The following is a 13756-nucleotide window of genomic DNA, read 5'->3' as shown; positions in this document are numbered from 1 at the left end:
GATAGCATAAAGATCCAGTTTCTCCTTATCAAGGATTTTCATCCCCTTTTCCCCAGAGTCCAAATTGAAAGAACAAGTGTTGGCCCCGATTCCTCTTCACATGAGTGGGGAGAGCAAATAAAGTATTTGGCATTGTGATGTCTTACAGTGTCTCATTTGGTTTCAAAGGCCCTCTTGTCTGCATGACCAGCACTTTACACTAACTAATGCTTCTTTCCTGTTCGGTGAGTTACACAATTACAGATGTTTACAATGCAAAGCATGTACTACAGAGGTTATGAGTGAGATCAATACATGCAGCACCCTGCACTATTCATAAGACCTAGACCCCAAACACATTCTTACAACTGTAATGTTTATCTTAACAATGCTAACACCAGACTGGTAAGCCAGGCTGGTTTCCAGCTATCTATTTGTCAGTGTTTACTGAGGCTTGGGGCTTTGGCATGAACTGACACCTAGTCTGCCCGCATCACAGTTGCAAGTCTAGTTAACTGTTAGGTCACCCAGAGTATTTGTATGGTCAGTTTTTATTGTTTAAATCTAAATAAAAAAGCAAATACTGATTACTGTTTTTTTCCCCTTACAGAGTCATATAAGCGAGAATGATGGAGAAATCAAACTTGTGGAGCAAATGTTTCCCGACTATAAAAATTATACTGATTTATATGATAAAACCAAGCTACTTACAAGCAAGGTAGCATTAAGGAACACACTGTTATATAAGTTTGAGATTTATCAATATGGATAATATACTGGTGAATTTTATTCACTGCCCTCAGGCTTGAACAAGTTATATTGCTGTACATCCAAGGAGATGCAATGAAATCTGAGAGAAGATAATGTATATATAATTTACTATAAGAATAGTTACTGATAACAGACAATGAAAGCTTTAAATATTCAGGTGTACCAGAGTTCTGCTCAGCACTCTTTAGGAGAGTACAAAGGTAAAGACAATTTGTGCTCCCAGTCTGGTTTGTAATGGCCCCCTAGAGAAGTTGGGTGGGGAAAGGACAAGAGCAAATAATTTAGAACTGACTAAGCAGCATCTGGGGATTTCCCCAGAGAAATCTCCAGCTACCCTGCTATTGTAGTTTTCCTACCCTTTTCTGCTGCCTGAGGATTCGGCCTATTGACTTGTGTATGATCCACTTCATTTTAAAATTTTATGAATTGCACATTTTAATTTTTTTTAGCAGTCCCACCCACACTTTTTTTTTCCACTGAGTAGTAGACATGCAATTTCAAGATATTTCAAATGAAGTTTACAAATTCCTCATATGTTGCATGAAAACTTGTTTATATACGTGTGTTTGAACTAGTGGCAACATAAATCTCCAGTTTTTCCACACATATCTTAGGTGCGTGATGTTTTCCAAACCATATTTTAAGGGTGCAGTGTTAACTTCTGCTTTATCAGTGAATACAGTTTGTGTTTTGTGTTACTGAGTTTGAATTTCGGGAGTCCTGAGCCAGATGGCCCTTGTGCAAATTAGGGCTTCAAGGGAACAGCTGTAACTTATTTGTCAGCAGAAGACTGGGCCTAGCAGAGTTCCACTCTGCCATAGCCACTCTCACTCCTACACCAGGTGTTGAGGGGGCATCTGGCATATTTATGTGGCGCAAGGTAGACTCTGCAGAATAGAGAATCCAGCCCATGACTCCAATGAGACTACCCAGGTGGAATTATTCAAGTGTTTAAAGTCAAGAATATGCTTAAAGTTTTCTGTTGAGTTGAAGCCCACATAAATGTTGAGTACTCATCATGCAAAATATCACGGTCCAAAACTTTTACTGTATTTCTAGATGCTGACACCTTTACAGGCTAGGTGGCATACCTCAGTCATAAAGTAGTGTGTGATAGACAAGTACTTCATCAACACACTTCTACTGTGATCCAAAATGCTGCAAACCCTTTACCAAAATTAGAAAAGCAATTCTAATTTTTTGGGCACTCTAACATACTGTGCTCTAAAACAGTGAAATGGACAGTGTAGCCCTTTGACTCCTCCAGGAAATCTGATCATTCTAAAGTTGATGGCAAATACTTAAAAAAAAAATAACAGATTTATTTGGGGAAAGGGAAAGATACTTGTTATATTTTGAAATGTCAGCCTGTTGGTTGGAGAGTTTATGTCCCTGTTAAATAACAAAGCATACATGTATAGGATCTTATATATATTGTATGTTAAGAAATTGTGTTTTGTTAAATCCGCATTGTAGGAGGCTAAAAAAGAAAAAATAACTAATTTCCACACCAAACTTTAATTTAAAAACATTCCAGAGCTGATATACTTGTGCAAAACATAAGACAGGACTGCAGGAAACAAGTTGCTAGAAAATAGCCCAGAATCTCTGTAGTATTTAGTGCTGTCCTCAGTGTACCCCAGAATATTCCCTATCTCAGGACCTGTGAGGGGTGCAGCATAATGGTGATTAAATCAGACCTACACTGCTCATGCTCCTGGCGAATTCTTGCCCAGTGGCTTGTGGCTCCTGTGTGACAGCTATAGAGCCAGCGCAAGAATCAGCTCCACTATTTTTCCCCTAAAGCAAGGAGAGAAAGCCAAGGGAAGTGATTAATCATTTAAAGCCTAATTCAAAGCTCACTGATGTTAATGGGAGTTTTCACTGACTTCAATAGGTCTTGGATCAGGTCCTTAATACACATTTCACCTCTGACAATGGGAAATGGCATTGTGGATAATAAAAACAAAATAATATTAAAGTCACAGGCAAAAAAAGTAATTTCTGTGTTATGTTGTTTCTCTCTAGACTGTGATGGCCCATGGCTGTCATCTCTCTGATGAAGAGCTGAAACTTTTTAGTCTTCGAGGAGCTGCAATTGCCCATTGCCCCAATTCAAACTTTTCGTAAGTAAAGAAATAGCTAATGGGATACAATAGGCAGGGCTGTGGTTCAGTGCTGTCAATTCTACCTGCAGTGACTAAATGTCATGATTTATAGGACCATGGGCAACCAGGGATAGTCGATTATTTTTGGTCAAGGTATAGTCAAGGCCCAGATTCCCAATAAAATAATAAAACACCAATAATCATGATAAGATTTTGGGGTCCATTCAAAAGCATCTGGCAGTCCAGATTTGGCTCGCGGTCCACCTACTGACTACCCCTGCACTAGAGTGAGGAATACTTGCTCATGTTCCATTGCTGCAGGATGTGGAACAGGAACTGCTTTGTGCTGACAGAGCTCTTTGGTCATACATTGACCTGCAAGAACTGGGATATCTCCCCTTTTAGTACATTGCCCTTGTTGAAGCACATGACAGATTTAGTAGGAAACCCTCACTCTCACCTCTGGTTTACAGGAAATTCTCATCTATTGTTCCCTCACTCTCTCCACATATTCCTTGTAGGACTGAATGGCACCCAGCTGACATGGCCAAGCAGTTTGAGGAAGGTACAAGGGAAGAATGTTGCATATTGAGGGGCTGTCTAGATTAGTGAGGTTTGTGTTATGTAGAGTTGATCAACATTTTCCCAGTGGAACATTTTTCATTTGAAAAATGCAGTTTTGCCAAAATTGAAGCTTCCTGAAATGTGTTGATTTTGCTTAAATTTTATTTTAAACAACAAAACAAAGCATTCTGACGATGTTCTCATTGGAATGGAATGTTATGTCTCATTTCAAAACCACCTTTTGTTTCAAAATTTGTTTATTATAATATAAAAATATCAACATTTGAACTAAACATTTGATGCCAAAACAAAAATACTTACAGGAAATTGCTCAGTTTTCTGGATTGTTCTCTTATTTGGACAGAAAACAGACAGATTTCGGTATCATGGAATTGCCCATGAAACAGAAATTCCAGTTCTTGCACAGCTAGTTCCATGGTTGTTTACATTAGGGTTTGCACAGGTGTGACTTACCCTGGGAACGCTGTTAGTGCATGTTGCCAAGATAAGTCACACAGGGGCAAGCCCTATTTTGCTCTAGTGCAGTGGGTTTACATGAGAGCGTTGCATAATTTCTCTAGAACTAGACAAGCCCTGCAAGCCTCAATTAATTGGCTCCATAAGGAATCCCAGATTTGTTTCAACTGCTCTCCTGAAACAGATTTTATCATATAATGGGATTTTGTTTTTATTTTTCATATTTATAAATCAACCATCTTGACTTTCTACATCAACATATCACATTATATATGAAAGAAGGCCAAGTTATTAAAAATGGAAGCCTCAAGCTAAGCTCTTAGTCTTTATTTAGGCACTTAAATAAGTAACATGATTTTCAAAAGCACTCAGCCGCTCCTATAGACTTCAGTGTATTTACATGGGTATAAGCAAGATCAAACTCAGGCCCTAAACCAGTCCTATTTTATTGGTATTATTTTCATGCCAAAGGCTAGACTGTCCTCTAGCTCCTGCCCTCTTGTGTAATGTAACCATCATCCCTTCATAGGGTCTCTGGAAAGTTGTCACGAGTCTCAGCCCCAAAACAGTCCCTGGTGACAGGCCAAATGTTCAAGCAATTGTTTCAGTGTGCCTGACGCCCTGTAATCCCTCATCAACCACCTTCCAACTGCCATGGAACCTTCCCTAACTGCTCAGTTGAATCATTTATGGCATTAAGTTACACATGGCCAGTTCGTAATTTACATTTCTTCATCTCTGCTTTTGATTTTTGGCCTTCTTTGCCATCTTCCTTTCTGAATATATTAAGACCCTGATTTTCAGTAAGTGAGGCACTCAGTGAATACAAGACTACAAAAGTGGCATACTGAGTTTTTATTTTATCCTTTTAATGATAAAGGTTTTATGATTCAGGTTTATGAACACAAATTTTTTATTTCTATTGCATAGGCATCATCCACTATATCGGGGTGAGCAAACTTTTTGGCCCAAGAGCCACATTGGAGTTGCAAAACTGGATGGAGGGCTGGGTAGGGAAGGCTGTGCCTCCCCAAGCAGCCTGGCCCCCACCCCCTATCTGCCCCCTCCTACTTCCTGTCCCCTGACTGCCCCCCTCAGAACCCCAACCCATCCACCCTGCCCCACTCCTTGCCCCCCTCTCAGGACCCCCTGCCCCTAAACACCCGCTCCTGGGACTCCATCCCTAATCAACCCCCCTGCTTTCATTCTCATGACTGCCCTGACCCCATCCACACCCCCACCCCGACAGGCCCTCTGGGACCCCTCACCTATCCAACTGCCCCTGTTCCCCATCCCGACTGCCCACCCTCAAACCTCTGCCCCATTCAACCGCCCTCTGCTCCCTGTCTCCTGAGGGCCCCCACCCTTTATACAACCCTCTGGCCCCGGCCCACTTATCACACCAAGCAGAGCAGCATGTCTGGCTGCTGCGCCAGCCTGCCACTCTGCTCAGCAGGAGTGCGCAGCTCCACCGCTCAGAGCACTGCCCCCGCAGCAGCGTGGCTCTGCAGGGGAGGGGGCAAGGGCTAGCCTTCCCAGCAGGGAGCTCAGGGGCTGGGCAGGACTAGGTCCCGTGGGCCAGATATGGCCCGTGGGCTATAATTTTCCCACCTCTGCGCTACATACATTTTGGGAAGTGTTTTGTATACTGAAGAGCCATTACCATGGACCTGTTTTAGGGCCCTCTTCTTCTGTCGTCACTAAGGCAACCCATCCCTGTCCCCCACACTGCTTGATTGCAGCAGGAATGAGCCTTTAGTCTTTTTCTGTGTTTGTCATGGAGGATCTGTTTCTTTCCAATCCAGGTTGTGCAGTGGCATTTTAAACGTACAAAATGTTCTGAAGCACAATGTGAAGCTTGGTCTTGGCACAGGTTAGTAATTTACTGTGGAATCACTTATTGGAGAGCCTATTTAGTGCACAAATGGCTAGCCACAGATTCACGTTAAAGCACTAACATTCTCTCAACCAGTGGGCCTGATTTTCCATTACTTTGCATCTAGAATGGGTCAAAAAAATTTAGAGAAAATGTTTTTAAAGTGAATGAAGTTCCACTAGTCAAAAAAGAACTGAAGTGGGGTCTGGAATTATTTTCTAGACTGTAGGAAAATAATCTATATTATTCTGCATGTGATCTGTAGTACCCTTATAGAGATGCTCATGCACATATAAAAACCTTCTTTAGGAATTAGGCAATAAATTCATTGAAGACTGGGCATAATGATGAACGTTTCCCTATTTATCTCGTCTGCCATTAAAGAATATTAAATTAAAAAAGTCATACAATTTCCACCCAGATCATTATCCCCAAAAGCTATTTTTAAAGATTTTTATCTATTGTAGATGTTGCTGGTGGGTATTCAGCTTCTATGCTTGATGCTATCAGGAGAGCGATGTCTGCATCTAATACCCTTCTACTCAATAAAGTGAACAATGCAGCCTTAACTCTTAAAGAGGCTTTCAGACTAGCAACTCTTGGAGGGAGTCAAGGTAAAGAAACATTTTTTTCCTCTAGAATGTGTGTGTGATGCTTTGATTACAGCTTTGCAGTGTACTGTCCTCCGTCCTTAAAATAGGGCCAGATTTTAGGATCCCTGCTCCATTGTAAAACTTTTGGCAACAATATGGAGTTATTTGACAATGGCCTTGCTTTCAGTTTGGTTGGTTTTTGTGGCTAACTTTTACAATCATATCTGTTGTGCAGAGAAAGATAAGATTTTCTGCAGTGGTATGAACCATATGATGTCAGAAGGGCATTCATGTTGACATAGCCAGTTTGAGAAGTTGAATCTTGTTAATTTCTAGGTACTTTTTCCATTTTTTAAAAAATCCTCAGACATTTCTTTCATTTGCGAATGATGGATTTCTAAATATTGCAGTAACTTAAAATGCTTTGTATTCTCAGCAGCCAACACTTCAAAACACTGTGCAATTGCTGTAAAACCACGTGTCTTATATTTGTCATCACATTCATGTATTTTCTTTCTTCTTTTGAGTCCTGCCACCAGGGCCATCCTAACCCATATGCAAAGTACACAGCTGCATAGGGTACCAGGAAATTTGGGGCACCACATGTCTTGGTGCCCTGCACAGCTGAGTGCTCTCCAGCCTGTGCCCCACCTCTTCTCTACCCCCATCCCTGCTCTGCCTCAGCCCCATCCCCACTCTACCCTGTCCCCAAAGCCCCCAACCCTGCTCTGCCCCAGCCCAGTCTCTTCCCGCCCCTGCTCCACTCCAGCCCCACCCCCACTCCTCTGAGAACTGCTGCAGGGCCGGGATTGCATTCACCAGCAGCAGAAAGTGCAGTGGCCTGGCCCCAGCTGCGCCACCAGTGAGTGCTGGGGGGTGGTTCCCCTCTGTCCCCCAAGCCAGCCCTGCCCCCCCATGAGGGGGCTGCATGGGGACCCAGAATAGGCAGGTATGGCCCTGCCTGCCAGAATTTTTCACAAAACAGTCCTTCTTGCCAAACCACTTTTCAGCCAGACCTGAGCGCCAAGAAAGTATAAACAACATATGCAACATGTTTTTTGAGAGACTCCGTGTCTTTAACCTATAGCAATATAGCCAGCACATCCAGTGTTCCAGTTAATGTTATATTTTGAATGAATACTTACACTTCATATTTTCTGTAATAAGGTTTTTAATATAGTTTATACTGTTCAGTGGAAAGCAAACCCAAGCATGGGTACAGATTTAATACTGTTTAACTAGCAGAGGCATTGTCCTCAGTCACATCTTGCATGAGTCTACATTTGCAATGAGGTTCTCGGGTTCCAGCAATATGGTGTCTTTAAAGAGACACATCATTATAGGGCTTGTGTCATATATTGATTTTTTAAATTATTTTAATTTTATTGAATCTCCTTTTTCTAAATTAGTTATTTACACATTCCCCTATCTCCCTTAGACCTCTGCAGTTTAGGAAACTGGATTATATAGATTTCTTTTTGTTGACATGTGCTACTCTCTTTTATTAGCTATGACTGCTGAGACTACTGATCTTTTAGCACCCTCTTGTGTTTAACATAGAAACTGCATGAAGCACTCTAGAGAAAAATCTCACTATACCCTTTCAGGTGAACTAGGGATATGTCTACGACTGCAAAGAAAAGCCCACGTCTGGCCCATGCCATCTGACTTGGGCTGCAGGGCTGTTTCATTGCAGTGTAGACTTCTGGGCTCCACTTGCAGCTGGAGCTCTGGAACCCTCCCATTTTGCAGTATCCTAGAAGCCTGGTCATCTACAGTGCAGTTAAACAGCCCGGCAGCCAAAGCCCTGTGAGCCTGAGTTGGCTGGCCTGGGCCAGCTGCAGTTGCTGGTAGTGGTCTAGACATAGCTTTATGGAACATGATTTTGAATGAAATTAAACACTAAAAGGTAACTTTTTATCATTTCTGATTTTTTTTAAAACACATCTCTAGAATGATGTGAAATGTGTGTAGCTCTCAAAACAAGAGAGCAGATTCTGTGCTGATATTATGCCCTATGCAATTCCAGTGCCTTCTAAGACAATTTTGGGGTATTTGGAAAGTTTATTTCACATTACAAATTATTCATATAAACTTAAATTATCCTAGATCATTTCAAAGGAAACTAAAATAACAAAAGCCCTGATTTTTAGAAGTGCTGAGCAAATCCCATTAACTTCAGTGTGGACTGTGGATGTTTAGCACCTCTGAAAAATCAGACCCAAAAGGCTGTCATTTTATATTACTGTACGAGGCTCAAAATAATAAAGAAGAAAGAAAAGAGGGTGGGAGGAGAATGATCCTGCTAACAAATAAAAGAAGCCTTACAGCCCTCTGTTTGGCCTTCATTTCATGCTCTGCTGCCCAAGCAGAAGAAACAGTTCTGCAGACAACATACAGCTTTAAAGACTCTGGAGTTCTTTTCAGCAAGAGTTCATGTCCAGTACCTTCTTGTGAGATTTACCCAATTGAATGAATTGGCAGAATACTAGATCAGTTGAAGATGGACCAGAAAAGTATAAACTGGTTGCAGACTCAGTAACGTCCTAACAGAATTTTTGCTGTGTTTTAGTTGATAACAAATGATTTTATAAAGAGCACTTTCATCCAGAGATCCCAAAGCAGTCTGCACATATGTCCGCCTTAATTACAATCTATGTAGACACCCGTCATTGAAACTAAAGGGCCTAATCCAGTGCCCATTAAATAGGGTGACCAGACAGCAAGTGTGAAAAATCGGGACAGAGGGTGGGAGTAATAGGAGCCTATATCAGATAAAGCCCCAAATATCGAGACTGTCCCTGTAAAATCAGGACATGTGGTCACCCCACCATTAAAATCAATTTGAGTCTTTCCATTGACTTCATTAGACATTGAATCAGGCTGTAAGTGAACAATGTTTTATCTGATTGGCCATATAGGACAATAAGTCTGCAGGCAAAAAGTAAAAATTACATAACTGGAATTTGCCCAGGAGTTGTCTTGGAGCCTAAGCCATCTCCTCTATCCTGCAAATGGCTCTGCACAGGCAAATGCTTGAAATCTGTGGGGCTGTATGCAGGCACTGCCCATGCAGATCTAGGTGCAGGGAGGCCACACTGTGTTCAGGGTTGCCATAGCTAAACTATTCACACCACATGTTCAAATCCTGGCAGGGGTCAGTTTAGCTCTGCAATCTCATGCTAAAGAATTAGAGCTTCACTCCTTCTGTGAGGTACTCAGCACTTTCAGCTGCCATTAAGGGCACTCAGCGCCATGCATGAGTTGACTATGTGAGGATCTGTTAGAACAGAACTTGAAAAAAAAAAAATCAAGATAGAGTGAACCTTCTGAAGCATGATGTTGTGCAAGCCTCTAGGAGCCAGGACAGTTTTTGGGCGGGTTGCAAAGCTAGTCTGAGTACACAAACCAATTTTTATTTATAGTTTAAGCCCATTATATTGCAAATGTCATTCAATTTTTTAAAAAAACATTTGCTCCTATGGTGCTTGAGTGGGTTCATATTGTGTAAAATGATGTTGCAAAACAATTCCTCTGTGTGGACATTAGACATTCCATGACATTTTTAATAAAAAGTTAGGGATGTGCTCCGTTGTCCTGGGTCAAAATTTTCTCTAACCATAATGTTCTGGGTGCTTATTGGTTGTTGCACCTTCCAGAATAATAATACATATCTGCATTATGATCATAATAAATACTTTCTAGTCTATATAATCCTCTGTCAGGGAAGCTCAGCTTCAGAGGACTTTATAGACATTAATGAACTAACACTCCCATTGTGAAGTATACAAGTATTATGTCCATGTTATCCCCATAAGTGGCTGCATTTCAGTATAAGTATGTAGTTTTAAAGTGCTTTTGGATTTTTCAGGATGAAAAGACTTTTGGAAATGTAAGAGATTGCTCATCCTAGGTGTTTGAAATTAGAATAATCAATCACTTTATGACACAGTGGAACCTAGACATAGGATGATGTTAAAAAGGTAAAACAAAGACATTTAATGAAAATTTAAAAAGATGCTATAAATTTCAGTCTCACTTCCCTTATCATTTTTCTCTAATACCAACAATTTTTTTTTAATGAAAAAAAGTCTCAAGAATTCAGAGGTTACGTTATTTCACTATTTTAAAAGTGTGCTTTTTGTCATAGCAATCTAAACATCTGCAGATTTCTGTCTGGACATAGATCTCCAACAAGTTGCCAGACTCTTGTACAAAGTGGAATGTGCAGCAAACCAGAGGCTCGTTTATTAACTAATTTTGTTTCACAGTCCTAGGACTAGATGATGTGATTGGAAACTTTGAAGTTGGCAAAGAATTTGATGCACTGCTGATCAACCCCAAGGCTTCAGACAGTCCTTTTGACTTGTTTGCTGGAGATACTTTTGAGGTAATCAAAGCACTAAGTTATTGAAATGCTTCAGAAAGTTACTGAAAAGAGCAAGCTGCAGATCCAGGAGGGAGATGGGGTCCTGTAGCATTCAGGGGCTAAAGCAGCAGGAGTCCTTCCAGGAGTACCTAACTGACAGCCAGGTACTACACCCTACAGTATATCAGCCACACTACTCAGTGACAACATGGGTGAGGGTTAGCCCCATTAGTCCCTAATGACCAGTTGCTCCTGAATGTTGACATTATCCCATTACCTCTGGTAAAAACAATAGGCAGATTAATCCCTAGGACTGTTCCACTGTAATCTAGTATCATGAATTTGAACCTGTTGATGCCAGTGACATAAAACTTGTTTTTTAATCTAGCATAATCTTTTAGCTGGGTTTGTTCAGTAAAGAAAAAAGAACAAAGATTTTATTGGGCAAATTAAACAAGGTTATTAGGTGATCAGTGCAAAGACAAAAGAGTGGGTAGAGGGAAATGTTATGAATTGAACAATATGCCTGTTGAAGTGTTATTTAACTTATAGTGCCACATTTTTCTGATATTGGCTCTAATAAGAGATATAGCCTCTTTAGATAAAACATACATAGTTATTAGCAAATAGATACATCAAATTTTGATTTTACAGTTAAAAAGCATGTGTTATGTGAATTTGTTTTTGCAGTCTTCTTTTAGTTTCATACAGATGTGTTTTGGGAGGAGAGGAACTGCTTTCTGAAATTTGTGCTTTTTCCATATTTTCAGGATATTATCCAGAAGTTCCTGTATCTAGGTACGTCCCAGCCTTCACTATACAGAAAAATTCTCTTTATCTCATACTTATCTAGATAATCTTCTGACATAATATGGAGATCGATTGCCTTTCCTTGTTGTTTTTTTAAAATCACAGATGTTTAAATAAGAATTGAGAAGTACAGCATTTTTGCTATGTTATGTGGTTACACAACATATGTTTTACATAAAATCCTGTGATCTGCTAGGCTAAGATTAACCCAACCAATTAGCAGGTTTTTAACCATGACTATTTGTGTCTATACTGGAAGCTGAGTGGTGTTTAACAGTGCATTAATGCTAACACAAATCACATTTTTAAACACAAATCACTTGCCCAGTCTCTACAAAGCGTAATGCCCTTTCATGTAGTATGCCTTTGTTCTCAGCAAGAAAGATGGGAAGTCACTTCTCATGAAAACATACATACTCTTTACTTGCGATTGGCTGGACTAGGGGATGGCCTATACTCAATTTTGGCATCAATTTAATGGAATTGTTTGAATAACCAAATTTTTTAATTAGTGCAAAAACTGAGTGTAAACCAGACTTTAGATCTACAGGACTAGCACTGCCAGTTTCATCCTTTTAAAATTTAGAGGAGGGGAGGGAAATCTTCCTAATAGAAGGCAAATGCCACATGAACCCTTTCTCAGTTCAAGGGGGGCTGTGTGCTGCAGTCTTTGGATGTGATCAGTTCCACACCTGATGCCGAGTATTATGTCATTTACACTAGATGCATAAGATGTAAGATTTATGCAAAAATCTTTTGGCTTTATTGTTTCAGGTGATGATCGGAATATTAATGAAGTATATGTGGCAGGCAAGCAAGTGGTTCCTTTTTCAAGTTCAGTATAACTTCATTTCCGTTCTGCAAAACATTCTATGGATCATTCTGCATCTAAGTGTGAAGGGATTGGTTAAATGCAGTGCCTCATTGTCAAGAGTGACACCTCAGTTTCTTTGTTTAATGCTATGACTTTGAAAAATGATTACGAGCCTTGTTAGATTACAATTTACCTTACCAAGATGATCACATTTATGTAAGAAAAAAGGCTTTTACGTCCATCTTTACAAGTCACATCCATGAGCAGTGGGGGTGGGGGGGGTGGGCAGAAGAGAAAGCAGGGGCAGCTAGATTAAAGCCAGTGCAGTATACCTACTCTACCAGAGGTTTCAGATAAAAACCATGCAGCTGTCTGGAGCTCATGGATTGCCAGAGCCAAATGGAATTCAAACCTTGCATGTTTTTAGTTCTGTTCTAAGCCTAGAACCTCTGGGCCTGATTCTCTTCACACACAGCAATTTATACCAGTTAACTGAATTGACTTCAGTGGGATTACTCCTGATTTAAACTGGTGACAGATCAGACTCAGGCCCAATGATTTTTGCAATCAGAAATTTTCTTTTGGTAAAGAAAATACATATTTTTTAAGACCAGAAAGGGAAAGTTCTCCCACCCCAACAGTCATAACTTCCAAATTATCAAGAAGTTGTGTATAAAAAGCTTTTCCTTTTTTATGAGAGTGGCTAAAAACAGACGATCCATAAATATTCACTTTGTGTTCACAATATTTGTAATTCCTGTAGAATATAGTTTTGAACGGAGATGGATTTAATAGCAAAACCAGAGCAGTCTAAATGTATAGGATTTACTTGTTCCTGCAAGTGCTTGTCAGGAACCATTATTTGTGTTTGAGCACAGAGGCAGGTGCAATCCCAGTCTAGTTCGCTTCCAGTTTAATACTGCCCTTTAATCTTTGAAAAGGTCTGAGAGATTAAACTCTTCCCTTGAAGAGCACATTTCCCTATGTTTTAGCTCTGCCATTTTGCCTCTGGGGTTAGGCAGTTGGTTTACCTCCTGCTGGCCTAATCCCTCTTTTTCATGATTGCTCTGGAACACAATGGAAGTGCCCTTGAATGTAAATACCCTCAGGCCTTGTCTACACTACAAAGTTGCAGCGCTGGTGAGGGGGTTACAGCGCTGCAACTTAGGATGTGTACACACCTGCAGGGCATTACCAGCGCTGCAACTCCCTGTTTGCAGCGCTGGCCGTACACCCGGTCGTGCCTCGGGTGTAGAGGATCCAGCGCTGGATCACCAGCGCTGGTCATCAGGTGTAGACACTCACCAGCGTTTTTGTTGACCTCCGTGGAATAAGCAGGTATCCCAGCATACCTGAGGAAGCCTCTCTGGTAATTAAGCAAACTCCACTGCCCTC

The 13756-nt window shown here is 40.7% G+C and overlaps 1 protein-coding gene across 2 annotated transcripts in view; it reads left to right on the top strand.

The window, feature by feature from the left end:
* The window catches only part of GDA (guanine deaminase), a 51673-nt gene extending 38132 nt beyond the window's left edge, over positions 1–13541 (top strand). For both annotated transcript variants that reach the window (XM_030566137.1, XM_030566136.1), the window contains 7 exons: positions 590–697; positions 2779–2876; positions 5705–5772; positions 6243–6389; positions 10640–10758; positions 11508–11535; positions 12322–13541. In XM_030566137.1, the coding sequence (XP_030421997.1) occupies positions 590–697; positions 2779–2876; positions 5705–5772; positions 6243–6389; positions 10640–10758; positions 11508–11535; positions 12322–12392 (639 nt within the window). In that variant the 3' untranslated portion in view covers positions 12393–13541. The remainder of the gene's footprint in view (positions 1–589; positions 698–2778; positions 2877–5704; positions 5773–6242; positions 6390–10639; positions 10759–11507; positions 11536–12321) is intronic.
* Positions 13542–13756: the final 215 nt, after the last annotated feature.

The sequence above is a fragment of the Gopherus evgoodei genome, chromosome 6, assembly GCF_007399415.2.
Source record: "Gopherus evgoodei ecotype Sinaloan lineage chromosome 6, rGopEvg1_v1.p, whole genome shotgun sequence".
Taxonomy (NCBI): domain Eukaryota; kingdom Metazoa; phylum Chordata; order Testudines; family Testudinidae; genus Gopherus; species Gopherus evgoodei.
The sequence above is the reverse complement of the archived record's forward strand: the minus strand, read 5'-3'. Positions and strand labels throughout refer to the sequence as shown.